This window comes from Lissotriton helveticus, chromosome 1_2, assembly GCF_964261635.1.
Source record: "Lissotriton helveticus chromosome 1_2, aLisHel1.1, whole genome shotgun sequence".
Lineage (NCBI taxonomy): Eukaryota > Metazoa > Chordata > Amphibia > Caudata > Salamandridae > Lissotriton > Lissotriton helveticus.
Genome location: NC_136058.1, coordinates 90463220 through 90488649, shown reverse-complemented (window position 1 = coordinate 90488649; position 25430 = coordinate 90463220). Strand labels below are relative to the sequence as shown.

The window sequence follows — 25430 nt, the reverse complement described above, 5'->3', positions numbered from 1 at the left end:
ATGTGACAGCGTGTCCATCTCCTCTGTTGCACGAGGGACTAAATAATCTGCGTGTTTATGTGGGGGCACTTTTATCAGTGTTTATTCTGCTCTGTGTGCAGTCACTACACGTTAGTTGTGTGCGCATCCAATTATGTCTATGTCTATTTCTCTGTTGTATGCACAGTTCTCAGCGGGCTGATAGCTGTGCATTTATTCATAACAGAAGTGTGTGTCTAGTCCTGTGTGTTTCAATACATCTGATTCGTATCAATTCGTACCTGGGTCTGTTTCTTTTCTGAATAATTTTCTTTTCGCTTGTCCCTCCTTTTAATTTAATGGGTGCTTTTTCTGTTGCTTCTTCAGTGTCTACATAGTACATGTGTGTGAATAATGAAGCCCGTGTTTTTGTACATGAGTTTCCCTTCTCTGTATACGTTTTGTTGTGTGTCTACTACCGCATTCCTGTGTTTTTAGGTCTCGACTAGCTCTAGGTCTCATCTGCCACCCACCCCATCAGCGCGTCTGTGCACGTCCTATATTCTCTTGCCCCTCACCCTATTTCCATCTGTACAGAATCACAATCTTCGCTTCCCAGTACCATTTGGTCTCATCATCTCCCTCGCCTCCCCTTATTTCTAATCACTCTGCTAGTTCGACCCATCACTATCCACTTCTGATCATCGCTCTCCCACCCCACCAGTCCCCAACAGTCAGCTCGCCAATTGCACGACTGTCAAACCCCCACTTCAATCTTTTTCTCACCGTCACCTTCTACCCACTTCCCTCATGGTTGTACGGAATGCATGCATAGTGCTTACTACCTCTAACAAGCCCCTAAAGCGAACCGCAGCCCCCCTCGCCGCAGCCCCCCTCGCCTCACCGTGCAGCAATCCCACCCTGCGGGTGCCACCTTCCTCTACATAAGCCCGATATTTGTAAATCTCACCCTCACAACCCTCTCACCCTCCCTCACACCCTCTCACCCTCACACCCTCACCCTCACACCCCCTCACCCTCTCACCCTCACACACCCTCACAACCTCACCCTCCTCACTCTCACAACCCTCTCACCCTCACTCACCCTCACCCTCAAAACCCTCTCACCCTCCCTCACCCCCCTCACCCCCTCACACCCCCACACCCCTCACCCTCACACCCCCTCACCCCTCACCCTCACACCCCCTCACCCTCACACAGCCTCACACCCACTCACACCCACTCACACCCTCACTCACCCTCACACCCTCACACACCCTCACACACCCTCACTCACCCTCACCCCCTCACAACCCTCACCCTCACACCCGCTCACCCTCTCACCCTCACACCCTCACCCTCACACCCTCACCCTCACACCCCCTTACCCTTACACACCCTCACACCCACATTCACCCCCTCACCCTCAAAACCCTTTCACCCTCACTCACCCTCACCCCCTCACCCCTCACACCTTCTCTCCCTCACACACCCTCACACACCCTCACACCCTCACTCACCCTCACCCACTCACACCCTCACTCACCCTCACACCCTCACACACCCTCACACACCCTCACTCACCCTCACCCCCTCACAACCCTCACCCTCACACCCGCTCACCCTCTCACCCTCACACCCTCACCCTCACACCCTCACCCTCACACCCCCTTACCCTTACACACCCTCACACCCACATTCACCCCCTCACCCTCAAAACCCTTTCACCCTCACTCACCCTCACCCCCTCACCCCTCACACCTTCTCTCCCTCACACACCCTCACACACCCTCACACCCTCACTCACCCTCACCCACCCACACCCCTCACCCCACAACCCTCTCACCCTCACTCACCCACACCCCACACACCCTCACCCTCCCTCACACCCCCTCACCCTCACAACCCTCTCACCCTCACTCACCCTCACCCTCACACCCCACACCCTCACACACCCTCGCCCTCACACCCCCTCACACCCCTTCACCCTCACACACCCTCTCACTCACCTTCTCACCCACCCGCACCCTCTCACACTCACACACCCTCACCCACCCTCACCCCCCTTCACCGTCACACCCCCTCTCCCTCACACTCACCCTCACCCACCCCCCTCACCCACCCCCTCCCCTCACATCCCCTCACCCACCCCTTCACCCTCTCACACACCCTCTCACACACCCTCTCACTCACCCTCTCACCCACCCACACCCTCACACACCCTCTCACCCTCACACCCCTTACCCTTACACACCCTCACACCTTCTCACCCACCCGCACCCTCTCACACTCACACACCCTCACCCACCCTCACCCCCTCACCGTCACACCCCCTCTCCCTCACCCTCACCCACCCCCCTCACCCACCCTCCCCCACCCTCTCACCCTCCCCACCCCCTCCACTCACATCCCCTCACCCACCCCTTCACCCTCTCACACACACTCTCACACACCCTCTCACTCACCCTCTCACCCACCCACACCCTCTCACCCTCACACACCCTCTTACCTTCACACACCCTCTCACCCACCCTCACCCTCACACACCCTCACCCTCACACACGATAACACGGCCTCAACCTCCCTCACACCCCCTCACCCTCACCCACTCACACTCCCTCACCCACTCACACCACCACTCACCCTCACCCTCACACATCCCCTCACCCTCACCACTCTACCACTCTAGCGCCCTCACTCTACCACACTCACTATACCACTCTACCACCCTCACTCTACCGCCCTCACTCTACCACTCTACTGCCCTCACTCTACCACTCTACTGCCTTCACTCTACCGCCCTCACTCTACCGCCATCTCACCCTCACTCTACCGCCCTCACTCTACAACTCTACCACCCTCACGCTCCTGCCCTCACTCTACTGCCCTCACTCTACTGCCCTCACTCTACCGCACTCACTCTACCACTCTACCGCCCGCACTCTACCGCCTGCACTCTACCGCCCGCACTCTACTGCCCGCACTCTACCGCCCTCACTTTACCGCCGTCACTCTACCACCCTCACACCCTCACTCTACTTCCCTCACTCTACTTCCCTCACTCTACCACTCTACCACTCTACCTCTACCGCCCTCACTCTACCACCCTCACTCTACCACTCTTCCACCCCCACTCTACCACTCTACCGCCCTTACTCTACCACTCTACCACCCTCACTCTACCGCCCTCACTCTACCACTCTACCGCCCTCACTCTACCACTCTACCGCTCTCACTCTACCGCCCTAACACTAACACTCTACCGCCCTCACTCTACCACTCTACCACCCTCACTCTACTGCCCTCACTCTACCGCCCTCACTCTACCACTCTACCGCCCTCACACCCTCACTCTACTTCCCTCACTCTACCACTCTACCACCCTCACTCTACTGCCCTCACTCTACCACCCTCACTCTACCACTCTTCCGCCCCCACTCTACCACTCTACCGCCCTCACTCTACCGTCCTCATGCCCTCACTCCACCGCCCTCACGCCCTCACTCTACCACCCTCACTCTACCACTCTACCGCCCTCCCTGTACCACTCTACCGCCCTCACTCTACCGCCCTCACTCTACCACCCTCAATCTACCACTCTGCCGCCCACTCTACCACCCTCACTCTACCACCCTCACTCTACCACTCTACCGCCCTCACTCTACCACTCTACCGCCCTCACTCTACCACCCTCACTCTACTGCTCTACCGCCCTCTCTACCACTCTACCGCCCTCACTCTACCGCCCTCACTGTACCACCCTCACTGTACCACTCTACCGCCCTCACTCTACCACCCTCACTCTACCACTATACCGCCCTCACTCTACCGCCCTCACTCTACCACTCTACAGCCCTCACTCTACCGCCCTCACTCTACCACTCTACCGCCCTCACTCTACCACTCTGCTGCCCTCACTGTACCGCCCTCACTCTACCACTCTACCGCCCTCACTCTACCCCCTCACTCTACCACTCAACCGCCCTCACTCAGCCACTCTACAGCCCTCATGCTACCGCCCTCACTCTACCACTCTCACTCTACCGCCCTCACTCTACTGCCCCCACTCTACCACCCTCACTCTACCGCCCTCACTCTACCGTCCACTCTACCGCCCTCACTCTAACACTCTACCGCCCTCACTCTACCGCCCTCACTCTACCACTCTACCACCCTAACTCTACCGCCCTCACTCTACCACTCTACCGCCCTCACTCTACCACTCTACCGCCCTCACACTAACACTCTACCGCCCTCACTCTACCACTCTACCACCCTCACTCTACCGCCCTCACTCTACCACTCTACCGCCCTCACTCTACCACTCTACCGCCCTCACTCTACCGCCCTAACACTAACACTCTACCGCCCTCACTCTACCACTCTACCACCCTCACTCTACTGCCCTCACTCTACCGCCCTCACTCTACCACTCTACCGCCCTCACACCCTCACTCTACTTCCCTCACTCTACCACTCTACCACCCTCACTCTACCGCCCTCACTCTACCACCCTCACTCTACCACTCTTCCGCCCCCACTCTACCACTCTACCGCCCTCACTCTACCGTCCTCATGCCCTCACTCCACCGCCCTCACGCCCTCACTCTACCACCCTCACTCTACCACTCTACCGCCCTCCCTGTACCACTCCACCGCCCTCACTCTACCGCCCTCACTCTACCACCCTCACTCTACCACTCTGCCGCCCACTCTACCACCCTCACTCTACCGCCCTCACTCTACCACTCTACCGCCCTCACTCTAGCACTCTACCGCCCTCACTCTACCACCCTCACTCTACTGCTCTACCGCCCTCTCTACCACTCTACCGCCCTCACTGTACCACCCTCACTCTAGCACTCTATCGCCCTCACTCTACCACCCTCACTCTACCACTATACCGCCCTCACTCTACCGCCCTCACTCTACCACTCTACAGCCCTCACTCTACCGCCCTCACTCTACCACCCTCACTCTACCGCCCTCACTCTACCACTCTGCTGCCCTCACTGTACTGCCCTCACTCTACCACTCTACCGCCCTCACTCTACCGCCCTCACTCTACCACTCAACCGCCCTCACTCAGCCACTCTACTGCCCTCATGCTACCGCCCTCACTCTACCACTCTCACTCTACCGCCCTCACTCTACTGCCCCACTCTACCGCCCTCACTCTACCGCCCTCACTCTACCGCCCTCACTCTACCGCCCTCACTCTACCGCCCTCACTCTACCGCCGTCACTCTACCGCCCTCACTCTACCACTCTACCGCTCTCACTCTACCGCCCTAACACTAACACTAACACTCTACCGCCCTCACTCTACCACTCTACCACCCTCACTCTACTGCCCTCACTCTACCGCCCTCACTCTACCACTCTACCGCCCTCACACCCTCACTCTACTTCCCTCACTCTACCACTCTACCACCCTCACTCTACCGCCCTCACTCTACCACCCTCACTCTACCACTCTTCCGCCCCCACTCTACCACTCTACCGCCCTCACTCTACCGTCCTCATGCCCTCACTCCACCACCCTCACGCCCTCACTCTACCACCCTCACTCTACCACTCTACCGCCCTCCCTGTACCACTCCACCGCCCTCACTCTACCGCCCTCACTCTACCACCCTCACTCTACCACTCTGCCGCCCACTCTACCACCCTCACTCTACCGCCCTCACTCTACCACTCTACCGCCCTCACTCTACCACTCTACCGCCCTCACTCTACCACCCTCACTCTACTGCTCTACCGCCCTCTCTACCACTCTACCGCCCTCACTCTACCGCCCTCACTGTACCACCCTCACTGTACCACTCTACCGCCCTCACTCTAGCACTCTATCGCCCTCACTCTACCACCCTCACTCTACCACTATACCGCCCTCACTCTACCGCCCTCACTCTACCACTCTACAGCCCTCACTCTACCGCCCTCACTCTACCACCCTCACTCTACCGCCCTCACTCTACCACTCTGCTGCCCTCACTGTACTGCCCTCACTCTACCACTCTACCGCCCTCACTCTACCGCCCTCACTCTACCACTCAACCGCCCTCACTCAGCCACTCTACTGCCCTCATGCTACCGCCCGCCCTCACTCTACCACTCTCACTCTACCGCCCTCACTCTACTGCCCCACTCTACCACCCTCACTCTACCGCCCTCACTCTACCGCCCTCACTCTACCGTCCTCACTCTACCGCCCTCACTCTACCGCCGTTACTCTACCGCCCTCACTCTACCACTCTACCACCCTCACTCTACCGCCCTCACTCTACCACTCTACCGCCCTCACTCTACTGACCTCCCACTAACACTCTACCGCCCTCACTCTACCACTCTACCGCCCTCACTCTACCACTCTACCGCCCTCACTCTACCACTCTACCGCCCTCACACTAACACTCTACCGCCCTCACTCTACCACTCTACCGCCCTCACTCCCTCACTCTACCACTCTACCACCCTCACTCTACCGTCCTCACTCTACCACTCTACCGCCCTCACTCTACCACTCTACTGCCCTCACTCTACCACCCTCACTCTACCACTTTACCGCCCCCACTCTACCGTCCTCATGCCCTCACTCTACCGCCCTCACTCTACCTCTCTACTGCCCTCACTCTACCGCCCTCACTCTACCACTCTACCACTCAACCGCCCTCACTCTACCACTCTACCACCCTCACTCACTCTACCGCCCTCACTCACTCTACCGCCCTCACTCACTCTACCTCCCTCACTCACTCTATCTATCGACCTCCCTCTATCGATTTATCGCCCTCCATCTATCTATCTGTCCCCCTCCCTCTATCTATCTATCGCCCTCCCTCTCTTCCACTCACTTCCTTCTCTAACTCCCTGTTCTCTTCTCCCATGCTGATCTGCTGCTCTCTTCCACTCTGCCTCCTTCTCTAACTCCCTGTTCTCTTCTCTTTTCCTGTGCTGATCTGCTATCTGCTGTTCTTTTCTACCCGCCTCTTTCTCTAACTCCCTGTTCTCTTCCACCCGCCTACTTCTTTAACTTCATGTTCTCTTCTGCTGTGCTGTTATGCTGCTCTCTTCCACCCACCTCCTTCTCCAACTCCCTGTTCTCTTCTCTTCTCTTCTCCTGTGCTCATCTGCTGCTCTCTTCTATCCAATTCCTTCTGTAACTCCCTGTTCTCTTCTCCTGTGCTGATTTGCTGCTCTCGTCCACCCCAACTCCTTCTTTAACTCCCTGTTCGCTTCTCTTCTCCTGTGATGATCTGCTGTTCTCTTTCACCCGCCTCCTACTCTAACTCCCTGTTCTCTTCTCCTGTGCTGATATGTTGTTCTCTTCCACCCGCTTCCTTCCTTAACTCCCTGTTCTCTTCTCAAGTGCTGATCTGCTGCTCTCTTCCACCCCTCCTCCTTCTTTAACTGTTTTTTTTCCTCCAGTGCTGATCTGCTGTTCCCTTCCACCACCTCCTTCTCTAACTCCCTGTTTTCTTCTCCTGTGCTGATCTGCTGTTCTCTTTCACCCGCCTCCTTCTCTAACTCCCTTTTCTCTTCTCCTGTGCTGATCTGCTGTTCTCTTTCACCCCGCCTCCCTCTCTAACTCGCTGTTCTCTTCTCCTGTGCTATTATGCTGTTCTCTTCCACCAGCTTCCTTCCTTAACTCCCTGTTCTCTTCTCCTGTGCTGATCTGCTGCTCTCTTCCTCTGCACCTCCTTCTTTAACTCCATGTTCTCTTCACCTGTGCTGATCTGCTGCTCTCTTCCACCCCGCCTCCTTCTTTAACTCCGTTCTTTTCTCCTGTGCTGATCTGCTGTTCTTTTCCACCCGCCTCCTTCTTTAACTCCCTGTTCTATTCTCCTGTGCTGATCTGCTGCTCTCTTCCACCCCACCTCCTTCTTTAACTCCCTGTTCTCTTCTCTTCTCCTGTGCTGATCTGCTACTCTCTTCCACCCGCCTCCTTCTTTAACTCCCTGTTATGATCTCCCGTGCTGATCGGCTGCTCTCTTCCACCCGCCCCCTTTTCTAACTCCCTGTTCTCTTCTCCTGTACTGATCTGCTGTTCTTTTCCACCGCCTCCTTCTGTAACTCCCGGTTCTCTTCTCCTGTGCCGATCTACTGGTCTCTTCCACCCGCCTCCTTCTTTAACTACCTGTTCTCTTCTCCTGGACTGATCTGCTATTCTTTTACACCCCCTCCTTCTTTAACTCCCTGTTCTCTTCTCCTGTGCTGTTCTGCTGCTCTCTTCCACCCCACCTCCGTCTTTACCTCCCTGTTCTCTTCTGCTGTGCTGATCTGCTGCTCTCTTCCACCCACCTCCTTCTCTAACTCCCTGTTCTCTTCTTTAGTCCCTCTGCTGATCTGCTGCTCTCTTCCACCCCGCCTCCTTCTTTAACTCCCTGTTCTCTTCTGCTGATCTACTGCTCTCTTCCACCTCACCTCCTTCTCTAACTCCCTGTTCTCTTCTCCTGTGCTAATCTGCTGCTCTCTTCCACCCCACCCTCTTCTTTAACTCCCTGTTCTCTTCTGCTGTGCTGATCTGCTCCTCTCTTCCACCCACCTCCTTCTCTAACTCCCTGTTCTCTTCTCCTGTGCTGATCTGCTGCTCTCTTCCTCTCGGCCTCCTTCTCTAACTCCCTGTTCTCTTCTCTTCTCCTGTGCTGATCTGCTGCTCTCTTCCACCCCACCTCCTTCTCTAACTCCCTGTTCTCTTCTGCTGCGCTGATCTGCTCCTCTCTTCCACCCACCTCCTTCTCTAACTCCCTGTTCTCTTCTCTTCCCTTCTCCCGTGCTGATCTGCTGCTCTCTTCCACTCTGCCTCCTTCTCTAACTCCCTGTTCTCTTCTCTTCTCCTGTGCTAATCTGCTGTTCTCTTCCACCCGCCTCTTTCTCTAACTCCCTGTTCTCTTCTCCTGTGCCGATCTGCTGTTCTCTTCCACCCGCTTCCTTTTTAACTCCCTGTTCTCTTCTCCTGTGCTGATCTGCTGCTCTCTTCCACCCGGCTTCTTCTTGAACTCCCTGTTCTCTTCTGCTGTGCTGATCTGCTGCTCTCTTCCACATACATCCTTCTCTAACCACACACACACATACATATAACCACACACATACACATACAACCACACACATACACATACAACCACACACATACAGCCACACACACAACCACACAAACATACAAAACCACACCACACACACAATCTCACACACAATCTCACACACAATCTCACACACAATCTCACTCACAACCACACACACAACCACACACACAACCACACACACAACCACACACAACCACACACACACAACCACACACACGACCACACACACGACCACACACACGACCACACACACGACCACACACTCGACCACACACTCGACCACACACTCGACCACACACTCGACCACACACTCGACCACACACTCGACCACACACTCGACCACACACTCGACCACACACTCGACCACACACTCGACCACACACACAACCACAACTCACACAACCACACACACAACCACAACCACACACACAGCCACACATACCACCATACACGCATAACCATACACACACAACCATACACACACAACCACACCCAACCACACACACACACACAACCACACCCAACCACACCCACAACCACACACACAACCACACACACAACCCCACACACTCACACAACCACACTCACACAACCACACTCACACAACCACACTCACACAACACAAACACAACCACACACACACAACCACACACACCCAACCACACACATCTATCTATCGCCCTCACTCTATCTATCGTCCTCACTCTATCGCCCTTACTCTATCTATCGCCCTCACTCTATCTTTCTATCGCCCTCACTCTATCTTTCTATCGCCCTCACTCTATCTATCTATCGCCCTCACTCTATCTATCTATCGCCCTCACTCTATCTATCTATCGCCCTCACTCTATCTATCTTTCGCCCTCACTCTATCTATCATTCGCCCTCCCTCTAGCTATCTATCGCCCTCCCTCTAGCTACCTATCGCCCTCACTCTATCTATCGCACCACCACAGCATCACTCAGGGGCACCACAGCATCACTCAGTGGCACCACAACATCACTATGCGCTACCACAGCATCAGTGAACGCCACAGCATCACTCGTCGCCACCACAACATCACTCAGCGCCACCACAGTATCAATCTGTGCAACCATTCAACAACAACTGATTCAAATATGTTTCAAACTTTATTCCAAATGTCACAAAAAGATGTTAATATTTCACGTCTGTTCTTGGATTTTCGTCACAATAAAATACACTGAACATAATCTTCACAAAAGTTATTTACAAAAATTTAAGCTATTGCCATTATAAAGTACAATAACTTTTATTTAAGTATTAAGTATTTTAAAAAATTAAAAGCCATTGTTAATTGAAATATCAATACATCTAAGGCACGTAAATACAAAACATGTTGCATTACAAATGCTATAGGTGTCACATTTGAAAAAGATAAAAGTATTGGCATTGTAAATGACAAAGCTATTAATTTCGCTATTTTGAAAACCAACATAGATAAAAAAATTGTCATTTACAAGACCAATAGCTCAAACTTTCCTAATGCGAGACCTATTGCATTGCAAATGCTTGTTTAAAGTTTGTACTCTGTAGACTTTTCAGTTACGCTACGGTGCCTCAATTTACCTTTTTGAATAATGCCAATGACTGGTCTTACATTATGCTTTACTTTTCAACTAGTTTCCATAAAAGCTGTTCTTTGCAATTTCTTTACATGCTTGAGCTATGCATTTCTAAATCTGTGTTGTCATAGTATAATTAGTCTGTGTTCCGGTTATTCATGCTGTGCTAAAAATTTATCTTTGTTCTGCGCTTTCGGAATGTAGTTGCTTACAATGATGGACACAGCAGGACAGAATACTTAAATGAGTCTCCTTCAGTAGTAAAGTTCTTTCAAATAAAGTTGATTGTAGAACAACAGAACAGAATTGAGAAGTAGGAGCAGTTACACACATCTGTAATCGTTTGGTGATGATAATTCTGCCAGAGGACTCTTCACAGATGGAGAATCTTACTGCAGTAAATTTACCACTTCGTCAAAAAATCAAAGGAGTTTCTCTTACCACCCAAATCTAGATTAAAATAGTAGCATTTTCTTGCAAATGGTTCATTTGCTGCTATAGTGATACTGTGGAGCCACATGGCAACACTACAAGAACATATGTCACAAATGAATGACTAAGGATTGTTCATGTATGTCATGATTGTGAGGAAATGTATCATTCTCCGAACTTATACAGTAAAGATAGGTGGGGAATAGCTCTTTCAGAATACATTACGGTGGTGGAAGAAATCTGCTAACATCTTGCTTATGCAGTGCTGAGCCCAAAGCCAGATGGAAGGACAATTTGTATTCTTACATGGCAGAAATGTTTCAGCATGCTCATGGTTGCCATTGACATGGAAGTTGATCTGAATAAGGAACAGCCACTGGATAGCTGTAGCCAACAAAAAGTCCCTTAGACACATGTTCTGGGATGCCGGTGAAAGGTGACTTCTATGTTTTTGGACTTTTAGAAAACACGCATTTGGTGGGGACTCATAATGAATTAGAGAGCAATGTATATGATCTGAAAGTGCAAACAACTATGCTTTAGCAATACATTTTTAAATACTTTTTTTAATTTCAATTGCTCTGTATATTTAGTTACTCAATATGCTTAGCCTACATATTGTGTTATATTTTATAGCTTAAACAGTTTACATTGTACTCAATTTACCCCTTTGCCCTCATACCTGTAAGAAAAGCTTTGCACGTGGCTTGCATCACCAAAAGGGGCATTTTTTTTATTGGCGATTTGGAGAGGTAGGGTTGTTTTTCAGCAACTCAGTCTTACTTTGGATTCAGTTGCTGCCAGGGTTGGTGGCTGAAAAGGTGCTGAAGCTTGTAATCCCTAGAGAATCAAGCTATTGAACAGTTCACCACTAAAGCTTTATTAATGAATTGTCCATGAAAAATGTAGATGTATTACTTTTTAAGTCTGAACTTAAAACCAGCACTGTAGTTTGCTTACTTTCATATCAACAGCCCCTTTAAACGGCTAATTGTGGTCAACAAATCCTCAAAGTAATGTGTCCTTTGGTCACTCAGATCTCAAAAATGTAGGTTGCAAGTGATTTTAATTTTCGGTTTGACTCGCCTGACATAGATTCGATAGGTCATAAACTCAATGACCTCACAAACTTTTCAACACTATGTAGTTGAACCTATCCCCATAAAAGGTCACTCCTTGGTCTTGATCAAGGTACAGATCTCATGGTGCTCAAAAATTATAGACCTATTTCTTTGCTTCTATTTTCGGAAAACTCTTAGAGGCCCATCTTGACCAAGATATGTGCATACATCAATAAGACACTGCCTTCCTTCATCCTGCGAAGCTGGCTTTCAACCTTTACACAGTATGAAATCTTTTATACTTACAGTCAGTCAGTCAATCATCTTTATTCGGATACAATCGTAACCATAAAAGCACATGATATAGAACATTACAATGAATAGAAAGATAAAATTCCATTATACTAACTATTTTGGACAAACTAAGATGGATGGCTAACCAGGGAAAAGAAAACGCTCTGATGTTTAACAAGATTGAGCACAAGATCTTGATTGACCGGGTGAAAAGGCAGGGGTACAAAGTAATGCTATACACTGGTTCAAATCTTATTTAGGGGAGTGAATGCTGTCAGTTAAACTAGTATGTACAATGAATATTTTTTGATACGCACTATTTGTGATAAGCAACAAACATAATGGCACGATAAAATTAAAATGCCTTTGAGCAATTGATTCTTTTTGATTACTTTGATTAACATTTTGAGACAGCAGTTAGTTGTCCATACGCAGTGCTCCACTCAGGCCGTGGTTGTCCTCAGCCTTCTAAAGATTGTTCAATATAAAGGGAGACAGTTGGATCATATCTCTCTTCTAAGTGGAAGCACGCATACTTGGGTTTAAAAATTGTTTTACTTGTATTTTCTGAACACATTAGAATTAAAAGATAACAAAATATAAGGTGTGAAGGAACACTTCTCATTTGTATAGTCCGTTAAACTAGGGCATTTTTCATCAAAAGCAGTCAAGCTGGAATGCGTGGTTCTGCAAGGATATTCGCTATCTCTGCACCTGTGATTGTGAAATTAGTATCTAAAGGTTGCGCTGTATACAACTATGCCAATGATTCTCAGCTAATATTCCACGTAGATATCACCCCTCCTCATATGCAACATTTCAAAATACAATGAGGTATTAATACAGTTGGATAGGGACCAATCAATTGAAATTGAATGAGGACAAGACAGAAATAGACTTGTTGAATAATGAAACCAGTATTTGGACTGGCCGAGTGAACTTGGTTCAGTGCCATCTCTTACAAACTCTGGCAAAGGGAGGCAAGGTGATTTTAGGGTTCAGGGATGGGTAGAAGGAAAGGCAGGTAAAGGTTTGATTTTAGTGTTTAGTGGGTTAGTAAAGGTAAATGGAAGGAAAGGGTGATTTTAGGATTTGGTTTTTATGTAGAACTACAGGGAGGGAATGCTGATTTTAGGGTCCAGGTGGGTAGAGTTAAAGGGAGGCAAAAATGATTTTAGGGTCTATGGGTGGGTAGAGATAAAGTGAGGTAAAGGAGACACTGCAAGGTTCCCACCAAGACAAGATCCAGTTGTTTTGCAAGCAAAAACAATTATCAAGTTGTCTTGCAAGAAAGCAAAAAAAAATATCACAGTCCGACAGCAAGTGGCATAGAACAGCACTAATAAAGAAATCAAATGTACTTGGTCCATGCTCTGTGGAAAAAACAAACTAACGGAGACAAACTGAAAGCTGACACACACTCACCAATGAAAAGCAAGAAAATAAGAGTGACAATGAAACCAGCAATGGTGATTAATGGGTGGGCCCTGTTTAGGTTTTTATTTTTAAGTGACCAAAGATCTTTGTAAGAGATAGTGAATGCGCTGTCTCAGGCAAGAACCACCAAGGAAATAACTAAATTGCTATTGAATCTTCTGCCAAAGGCACAGGTACTGTCAGAATGTCAAAGTACCAGTATAACATGGAAGCTAGCAGGGGGCAGTTATTGTTCATGTTCACTACTTCCAATAATCCTACGAAAGCACATGCAAGGACTCACTTAGCTGCTCTGTGATAGAATGAAAAGTACCTGAATAACAATGCTGTGCTGTATAATTGCAATTTTAAAAAACTAATTAGTGGATGCAGCCGCATTCCACAGAGGACGGATAAATCCCAAAAATTGAATTTTAAACATTCAGGCCCTGATTATGATGGTGGTCGGACGAGCGTCCGACTGCCGCGATCGCCAGATATGTAGTTGGCAGTTCCACCTACCTAATAATGATTCAAACACCGTGTAGGCGGTCGTAAAAATGCCGTTTTCCATTGCGGCTTGTGCTGCATCCTAGAGAAGGGCTGTAGCACAAGCCGCAATAGAATAATTCATTTTACAAACATCCATACACCATGTGCCAAGCACCATGTGGAGCCTGGCACACGATGAATGGATGTTTGGGGCCACTACATGTGCCTCCCTTGCCCCATTGAAGAGGCCTAGTGGAGACTTGGGCCCTGCAAGGGGGCCCCAAAGTCCCTTTCCGTGTCTCTTACATGGCGGTCAGACTGCCATGTAAAGGCAGAAGGAAAGGGACATTGTATTCCATACCACAGAGCTTCTGCTTGCACCGCCCCCATTGTAGGGAAACGCTTTGACCGAAGCACCTATCGAATCCTTGAGCCTATCGGAGGCGTTGGTCAGTCCCTCCGCCCACTGCATTCTGACATCGCTTCATTATGCGCCGTTTGGACTACAGCCTCAGATGTCGGATGGACTGCCACCAACAGCCTGTTGGTGGCGATCTGCCCCACATTATAATTGGAGCCTAAATGTCCTCGGTTAAGAGTTCATTACCCAACCACATCAAGTAAGAATCAGTACAATTTATTTACAGAATCTTACAGGTAAAATATGCTATAATTATAAGTGAGAAAGTGCTCACAAACGTGAAAAAGTGCAAGTGTGAACCCAGACTGAAAAGTGCATCAGAATAAAAAGACATATAACTCTTGTCTCCTTGAGTGATTTCTAGACATTGTGTCAAAAGGAAGTGTCTTTATAAAGTCTGTGTTTGACTTCATTGTGAACTCTGGAATAGAAGGCCATCATCAGGACAGGAAAATGAGGAGTGAGCACTAAATATCAAGAGAAAAAATGTGGGGTTGGGCAAGAACAAACTGTAATAGGTATACAGAAACTCACTTGACTTACACAAGGCCATGAATCTGTTAAGTAGGGGATTGAAACCAATTCAGTAGTGCAAGGGACTCCTATTAATTAGGAGTAGAAAGGAGTATGTCTGTGGAAAAATAAATAGGATGACTAAGAGCAATGAATGCAGGAAAAAAGGGGGGAAGACAAGCGGGGTGAAGAGTGGGGGCTGGAGGTAATTGCAATAAAGCAGTGCCCAAGATAATAAGAGAGCCTACCTCTAGCCAGGTCTGGTGGCTTAGTGGACTAATGCGTACACTGTAGGGGCCTGTGTTCGACCTCATGGTCACAGATTCAAATCCCGGTGGGTCCACTCAGCCTTTCATCCTTCTGAGGTTGATAATGAGTAACATTGAGTTGGGTAACAATAGACTTCTGTTATTCAGCGCCAAGATACCCTTGGGTGAACATTGCTCTTTACAACTACACATGTTATGTTATGTTACCTATGAAGAATTTCAAGGTTATAGGCTTCACCAATGGAGCCACCCTGGACTGAACCAATAAGGTCAGTGAGATGCTGGTTACTAGAGCCGGCTACCTGTTAATTTGTATGACAACATGGGGTATGCAGTTGCCAATGACTTTGTACGAACACCTGTACCCCAAAAATATCTCCAGAACCAAAGCAATTGGTTTGGACAAGCTTGCCACCATTATGAAGTGCTGAAATCCGCTAGTTTCCTCAAAAATAATCTTACTTCAACTAACACATTACCAATAGGGCATTGGAGATCAGTGATAGAAAGCAAGTGGGCATCTTATTCTGAAATAGGCTTTGTAACACAGAGACAAGCTTCAGAAACAATGTAAGGGTTTTTAAAATATTCGACTTGAGCAAATGAAAAGTTTATGGTTTTGAAATAGGTTATTGGGTTATACATATTAAATAGAATGAGTTATGTCTTAATTGATACAATAAATTGCTTTGCAAATTACTACTGTATGTTTTATGAACATATTACGTACATAAACACAAATTAAACACTACTTTCTGCGTAATGCTTTGGTTACATCATTCGGTTTATGTGGAGTCTCTACATATGTATGTGTGTGTGTACATATGCATGTATTTTTGTATAGATTTGGAAAATGTATGAAGCAAACATTGCAACAGAGCAGTGTACAGGGTCAAATGAAAAGATATGGAAAATAAGTGCCTGGAGGAGAAGTTTAGTTGTGAGAGTGGAAGTGGCTACTACTTTTTAGTGATGTAGTATTCTTTAAATATGAGTATCGTTCCTAAATTAGAGCAGGGTTTGGGAAATCATGATGAATAAATGTATGTTGTTCCAGATCCTTGGTGTATAAATGGAGAAGGCCTGCTACCTTGTTTTTTGTTTTTTTTTTGCATTTGGAGGCATGTCGGATTGAAAGGCATCCTTCCGAAGGTAAGTATGGTTATTGTTATATGGAATACAACAGTTTACGAACATGAGATTTATAGACTATTGAGATGTACCTTACACTACCAAAAATTGAAAGCATTCCAGTAAATGATTAAAACCATACAGATAGTCTACTTGATAATGAGAACTGAAGCTCTAACGAATCCTTCTCTCTCAAGAACAGTGATTCTAGAATCCCAAAACCATACCTTGCACTAGAAATCTTCAACGTACCACTAATCCGCTAGGAAATATGATCATCACAGGTTGTGGTTCCTTTTCTGAGTACATGGCAAAATAGTTGGATTCTTTTAATCAATCATTAGTGTCAACTACTTAAGCAAAATACCTGTTTTAGAATGCTCATATGCTCATGATCAATATTCTTCAGGATACATGCTCACAAATGATCTGTAATTTATGAGTAACATGTGAAACTTATATTCTTTGTACAAATATTGTGAGTTTGGACGGAGCTTTCATGATCATTTACACAATATTAGAAAAATGACCTTGACCAAGTCGGTGTCCACTGACCTTATTGTCATTATTGTCAATCCTGTCACCGTTGTTCTTCAACTGAACCTCTTTAAGTTCAACAAATGTGGAGTTAAAGGGAACGGTTATGAGTTTTTACTTGCCTGATCTCCACATTGAAGATTTGAAACAGGGCATGATTTTTAGAAAAATCTCATTTTTTATACCATTTAGCAAAATGTAATCATTACATTGACTACGTGCTCAGTTTATAGAATACAGATTTGACCATCTTTAACCTGCTACATGTGTAGAGCTTTGTTCAGTTCTACCTACGAAATATATATGCTTCAATATTAATTTCCTAGATCTCGAAATACACCAAGATAACGAAGCTCTCTGTAATAGCTATAAGGAAAACCTACACAATACAATACTTTGCTTAGGAATCAGGGTTGCCAAAACAACCTGCAGTCAGGCCAGTTCCTTAGGATTAGGCAGAACTGCACTCAAAATAAATTCTTCCCACACTCGGATTTTGCACTAAGTTGATCCCTCTGGCTGCCTAAAAAAAACTAGTAAAATTGTCTCACAAAAGTGCCTTGCTGAAAGACAGAAGTGGATTCCTTAATCCCCCCCAAACACATTCAACAGACAACCTATTTGTCTACATGAGCACATTCCCACTTAAGAAACTAAAACAATGTTTATGGAAAACTACCATATTGTTGGGAACACCTTAAGAGGGTCAGAAACCACCATTTTCTCATCAAAAGGAGACAAAACCTCAAAGGCAACATTGCAAGAGCTCTTAAGCCCCTCCCCCCCCCCATGTACACAAACTATTAAACCATTATGGGGACTATCTCTCTTTACTGGTGGTGTTAAATGTGTCAGTTTCAAGTGTTCACCTTCACACATGTTATGCAACAACATTGTTACATAACAGATTGTGCTTCCTAAGTTCAATGCCAGAGATAATGCCTACGTTATCAGATGATGTGTCAGCAAAGGCTACCTCAGCAAAACAAGTCAGAAAAAGAAGAAATAGGCTGTATACAAATGAATGTTTCTTTAGTGGGTCATTATTAAACTAGTATAAAATTACTCTGCCACTGATTTATTTTTGAGGAAGTTGTCCAACCAAAACTCTTTACTTTGCTACAAAGAAGCACCATCAGTATTGTGTTTCAGTGCTGTGTTACAAAACAATGCAGCCATGGTACAATCTTTGAAGTGAATGGGTGAAACACCCTTATAAATATGTAAAGAACTATTTACTTATTATAACATATAAACTCATTACCACTAGTTTGACAGCAGCGTTAATTCTGTTACACAGTGTTGATGGAAACTGAAACCAAACTCTCATGAATAAATTACTGTGGCATGCTGATCATACATAATGTACTGCCTGCTCATGAGATAATTGCAGTAAAACAGTGGCCGGGCAAAATTAATTCTGTTGGGTATAGAATCAAATAAGCTGTAGAATCATTTGTTTACAAAATGATCTAACTCGTCAGTCAGGAATTTACTCACTATGATTGTACCAAAAGTATGCTAGAATATTTCTGAAATATATTTTTATTACATTGTGATTCATAAATCACAGAATACAATGTTGCATGTATCGGCTAACTGTATAACCTTTATGGCCTTACACACTTATACAGCCATTGACCAATCATACACAATGCTATCTGTGTTTTCTTTTTCTTTGATTTTTCTTTTTCTTTTTTTTTTTTCTTGGAGCAGGAAAGCCGGACTGATCAGTGAGTGACACTTGAAACTGTGATCAATCAATTAAAACATATATGGAGTAATGGGATATGGTGCCACTCTAAAAGATGTTATGCAGCAAAGGGGTGGATAAATAAGTTTGGAAGGTTAGAAAATATGGTTTGAATCATGTTGCTCCAGTAAGAACAGATAGCAGCTTAATATAGGTGAGGGTAACGGCCTGGCGGGCCTCTGTCGAGGTGGATCTTGCACACTCGCATCACTAAGGACGATGTCCTTTTGCTCACAAGGGGTGGTTGAAGGGGGGAGGGGGGTAGGGAGGGGGGTCCCGGTGTGGGGTCTGCGGGACTGGGGGGTCAGAGGGGGGGGGGGGTGAAAAAGGGGGGAAAAAAGAGACCACAGGTATACTTTCTATTGATCATGTGGAAGCAATGCGGGACAGGGAGCAGAGTGTATTTTTTTTCCGAGGTAGATGGCAGATAGAATGCTAAGAATAGGTACGTTAAATGTGAGAGGACTGAATGCTTTAAATAAAAGGCAAAGCGTTGCTCGGGAACTGCAGTGGCTTAACTGCGATATTATTGCACTTCAAGAGACACATTTAGCATGGACTAAGAGAAAGTATTTAAGCGATCTGGGGTATAGCGTGCTGGTGTGCACTAAGCAGTCTACTACAACCCGTGGGGTGGCCATAATAGCAAGGAAAAACCAGGTTGGTGGTGGACGAGCCTTGGAGGATAGTGGTGGCAGATGGGCAATTACGGAATGTAAGGTAGGAACTTTTGAATGTACTGTCTGTTCCATCTATGGATCAAATTTTGACGAGGCTGTAGTCTTGGAATATTTGAATGTCGAATTAGCGACCTGGCCGGTTCCTGTAATAGTTTGTGGGGACTTAAACATTAACCTCCATTCTGGATCATTAGGTAGTGATCAATATATGTATGTTGGCAGGAAACCAAAGGTATATAGGGCGTTAAGACTTATGGTGAAGGCACATGGGCTAACAGATGCATGGGCTTATCTCAGGAAGACTGATCCTGGATATACCTTCTTTTTGGCCCCTCACCAAAAATTGTTTCGCCTAGATTATTTCTTAGTCTCACATAATCTGCTTCACGATGCACAAATACAGGTTTATCCCCGAGTGACCTCTGATCATGGGCCAGTAGTGCTGTCTATTCGGATATCATATCCATCCCGCAAGCCCCGTGAATTTTCCTTTGATCGCAAGTTATTACTTGAAGATAAATTTCAAGAATATATGAGGGATTGGGTGATAGAGTTTTTTAATTTGAACAGGGGAAGTGCAGGGGTTGGGATAGTTTGGGACAAGTTCAAAGCTGCTTTTAGGGGCGAGGTGCTCAGCTATGGATTGTATGTTCAAAAACAGCTTCGTAATAAGCTACAGGAACTTTATCAGGATTTAGGTAAGGCGGAGGAGCTGTTGACTCAAGATATCATTCATAATAGGGATACCTATGATAAATTAGCTGAGGTGACCCGAGTTAAGGCTAAGGTTAACAATCACTGGAGCAAGGAAGCAGCAAAGACTTTTGAGACTAGGAGACAGATGGTGTATGATTATGGGGAGGCAAGTGGGAGGTGTTTGGCTCAGAGAATGCGGACTAGGGAAGCATCTCAGCGGATTAAAACTATGAAAAATGAAGCCGGACAAAATGAAGAAACTGAGAATGGAATTCTAGAAGTTTTTAGTAGATTCTATGCCCGGTTATATACGGCAGAAGAATATGACAGTAATAGAGCTTTATCCTTTCTTGGGCAAAATGACTGGCAAAAATTAGATCAAGGATTAGCAGATATTCTGGAGGCCCCTATAGAGATGTTTGAACTGGAAGCAGCTATTAAAGCATTACCAGCAGGAAAGGCTGCTGGACCTGACAAGCTTCCGCTTGAAGTATATAAATCCTTTTTTCAAGTCCTTAAACAGGACATGTTAGCCACATTCCAAATGGCACAGAAAGGGAAGCATCCTACTACATGGGGTGAAGCTAGTATAGCAGTGTTTAGAAAGAAGGAAAAACCGCCGGACCTACCAGGTTCATATCGGCCTATCTCGTTATTAAATACAGATGGGAAAGTGTATTCAAAGATTTTAGCTACTAGACTCTCAGAAGTGATAACCTCTTTGGTTTCTATATATCAGCATGGGTTTATCCCAAAGCGCGGCACAACTGATCACGTAAACCGGGTGATTACTTTAATTGATCATGCAAATGTGTCGGGGAATCCACTGAGTCTTACATTACTGGATGCAGAGAAGGCCTTCGACCAAGTGTCGTGGGCCTTCTTATGGGACCTGATGAAACTTCAGGGATTTGGCCCAAACTTTATTAAATCAATTCAGGTGCTCTACCACCAACCTAGCGCACGGATTAAAGTAATGGGGCTTCAATCAGCAGTGGTGCCAGTACAGCGAGGGACAAGGCAGGGATGCTCATGCTCCCCCCTGCTTTTTGCTTTGTACATAGATCCCTTTTTAAAACTGATAGAAAAGAGCAGTCGGGTGCCTCCAGTTAGGATACAATCTCAGCAGTACTGTGTATTGGCGTATGCTGACGACGTAGCTGTGCTTTCGCCAAGGCCAACTATAGCTATGCCTGAAATTGAAAATTTAGCACGACTATATGGATCGGTATCGGGGTATAAATTAAACACCGCTAAGACCCAGATACTTTGTATGAATATAAAGTCTTACGATGATCCACGAGTCTCAGCTGTGGTTACTTATTTGGGAGTGCAGATTAGCGCTGGAGCCTCGGCCACGGTAGAGGCTAACTGGCAGAAGTTGACAAATGGGGTCCGTAAGCAGTTGGATCAGCTAGAATGTTTACATTTGACATTGGTAGGTAGATGCAACGCTTTGAAAATGATGGTATTACCTAAAGTGCTATATCTTTATCGATGTTTACCATTAGAGATTACCTGTGCACGTATTTCACAACTGCAAGCAATCTGTATGAGGTTCATGTGGTCCCAGGGGAAAGAGCGACGGGCTAAGAAATATATGGTGCTGCCCAGGGCAGTGGGTGGCTGGGCAGTTCCTGATTTTCTCTTGTATTATTATGTATGTATGCTGCAGCGAATGAATATCTTATTAACTGGCCAGGGACCTGTGGAGCCAGCACTGCAACCTTCCATATACTCTTTACTTTTAGGGGCTGAAGCTAGGAATCGGCTCTTTATCGACATAGACTGGAATTATTACAAGCGCACAAGGTTTAAGGTGATTGCTGCTGCGTATAAGGTATGGAAGGCAATAAGGAAACAATACAATATTGGAAATGTGTCCATTTATACCCCATTAACTGCACCGATCCTGCACCCCAGTATATGTTGGGATCGCATAGTGGTTAATTGGCGCTTAAGAGGCTTAATAACAGTCGGAGATTTCTATAATACAGATGGGTTAAAATATTTCTCCCAATTGAAGGAACAATATCAGTTGTCTACTCCGCACTTTTTTAAGTATTTGCAGCTGCGTGAATATCTGACTAAATTGAACATAGTGAACGTGGCTAATCTTCCTATTGAGGCAAATAAAAAACGCGCACGTATTGGGGCACTGTATAAAATAATTATAGAGGCAATGCCTAACGATTTGGAATTACACCGAATAAAATGGGAAGAAAGATTAAGGAACCCTGAAATATCGTTAGAGCTCTCAATTGAACTGGCTGGCCGGTATTTATGTCCGCCAACTTGAAGACACAACATTATAAGACTTTGTTCTATCTTTATCGTACGCCTGATAAAATTGCAAAGTGGGGGGGAGACCCAGATGAAAAGTGTTTTAGATGTAATACTTTACACGCTGATGTAGTGCATATTTTTGGTACTTGCACCAAATTATTAGAATTGTTCAGACACATAAACGGGTTTCTATCCGAGATTCTCGGTGTCCCTATACAACTTTCAACAGGTCAGATTTTGTTGGGTATAGATACGGGTGGATTGTGTACAGAATATGGCAACGAAGTTTGTTACTTGATATTCATTGCATCAGCAGTGCTAAGGTTGTGTATTGCCTCAGCGTGGCTACAAACTAAGGCCCCTTCATTTGAGGTGTGGAGAACTCGTTTTCTCTTTATGTATAACATGGAATATAATTTGTATACTTTGAAGGGGAGGCGGAAAAGGGCACTGGGGCAGGTAATTTGGGGTGCTGTTAGGGCATATATGGACACATAAGAGTGTGAGGTTAAGCTATTCAGTGCACCTATATGGCTTTTGCTTGCTGTTTTTTTTTCTCCTTTTGTTTTCTGTTTTTCTGTTTCCTTTATAATTATCTATGGACAATTTAATATAAATGGATCAGTCATATATTTGTTTGTGATTAGGTAGAATCTAATGTAGCTCACTTGACGCTGTTATTTTGACTTGATCTTGTCAATGCAAGCAATGAATGATATAAGGGAATGGTTGATTTTTCAGTAGCATATGTGGTCCTCTAGTTTTATACATCGTGTATAAGGGAATGGTTTATGTTTCAGTAGCATATGTGGTCCTCTAGTCTTATACATCGTGTATATATCTACAATCTCTATGGTTCGATCCTGCATTGTATAACCCACTATAATTGAATGTTTGGTTATTTTTGTATCTGTGGTCTCTATCTAATAAAGAAATTAAATTTAAAAAAGACCAATCATACACAAATCATTAGTCTGCTGTGGATGGATACTCATTTGTGTAACAGTTGTTTATTTATTTTACTATTTGATAGTACATGTTTAACAAGAACAAAAGAATAATGATCATGTTCTTGTCTTTTTTATTAAAGCAGCTCTGGATAGAGTCTGTTCTGGGTAGTATTAGAACTGTGCAGTTCTATGTTCTTTTTCAGTGAAAGGTTTGATATGAATCCTTTATTGTTCAAGGAAGCCAGCACACCTCCAGATCTAATTTCTGGCTCAATTGGATAGGATTGATTTCGCGTTAACACAGAGTTACAGACTTTCTACTTAAATATTGGGCAAACCTTAGCCTGCGTTTTTTTCAATGGTCCCACCAAACGTGGTGGAGAACTCTGACAATTGTGAGCACTTGGTAGTAAAGAGGTCTGCACCACAGACAACTGCATAGTCATTCCTGTCCTTGGGGCTCCACTGTACTATCAGTATCCAATATATTTACTTCAGACTTGACAGAAATGCTAGCACTCTTGTTATTACCACTGCCATCATCCTCTTCCTTTTTGATTTTGGATAACTTCATATATACACCCTTTTGAATCCCTTCACAATGTTAGAGACTGTACCTCTCTAATCATGTATTCTGAAGGCTCATCGAGGTCCATACTGCCATGGCGTTTTGCCTCTTTCACTCTTTATGAATGACATACTTGCTCATAACTTATAACTTTTTTAGACTTTGCATAATATAATTATTTTATTCTTACAAAAGAGAAAAATAAGATTCTGTATGAGGCATAATGTTCAGTATGCATAAGTATTACTTCAACACCAAGTGTCACCAGTGATCAGTCAGTTTGTGGTCTTAGATTTTAATTCCTCAATGGAAATACTGAAGCATTTGTACCACTGTGTGTGTGTGTGTGTCTGTCTGAGTGTGTGTGCATGAAACATTTTATCAGGAAGCATATTGTTTTATTTGATCAGTTCTAACATAAAAAATATACATATTTAAATCAGCAGGTTCTGGAACCCCATCTGTTTCAATTCAACCTGATATTTCTGGATCCTGGGAGTGGGGCAATACATCTGGTACACAAGGTGAGTTCTTTACTATTTTAATGTATAAATATCTTCATTGTAAACAATAATATTGTATATTATTTACATTGAGGGTGTATCCAAGATCTCATGCTAAGCAACTATACTCTGTAACGCTATTCCTCTTGTCAGCCGCACCACATCATCTCTACCTGCCCTTGAAAAAGAAATAAAGCTATTTCTTCTTAGCGTTCAGTCCCTTCCTTATCTTATGCCTTTTTATCTCCTGAAACTCTGCAATAAAATGTGAGGCCCCTTTAAATGACTACCTCTGTTTTGATTACTGACTTTATAGGTTTGTACACCTGGCATTCTCTGTTGAAGGATCCTACATTTTAGTGTTACATTAATGTTGTTGATCTTGTGTATATTCTTCCCTATACCTTTGTGTTGCTCACATTACTTCCCAGGTTCATGTAAAGCATTATGCTCTTGTACCTTTCTTTTATGTGTCATATAAAACAACAAATAAATAAAATTAAAGTAAATATGATGCAAGAGACAGTCTTATAATATGGGGAGACAACCATATAGCTTTTAAGGATTTTGAGGAGTAGATGGCTGCCCAGTAAGACAAATGCAATCTCCTCTTCTTCTCTGTGGAACCGCTCTGTTAACTGCCTCTATAACATTCATAGATCTATGGACTTTGTGGAATTGTTAGTAATCCCCACCTTTAGTTGCCTTTATACAAGGAGTAACCCGTTTGGAAGATGTGCCCGTTTTGAAGGCATACATGTATAATGCCTGATCTGTAGGTCTGAACCTTTCCACCTAAC

The 25430-nt window shown here is 45.6% G+C and overlaps 1 protein-coding gene across 6 annotated transcripts in view; it reads left to right on the top strand.

Annotated features, from left to right (window-relative positions):
• The window catches only part of DNAJC6 (DnaJ heat shock protein family (Hsp40) member C6), a 417360-nt gene that overhangs the window by 308075 nt on the left and 83855 nt on the right, over window positions 1–25430 (top strand). For 4 of the 6 annotated variants that reach the window (XM_078669025.1, XM_078669033.1, XM_078669017.1 and 1 more), the window contains one exon: window positions 24571–24651. In XM_078669025.1, the coding sequence (XP_078525151.1) occupies window positions 24571–24651 (81 nt within the window). The remainder of the gene's footprint in view (window positions 1–24570; window positions 24652–25430) is intronic. The other 2 variants (XM_078669042.1, XM_078669009.1) reach the window with 1 other exon arrangement.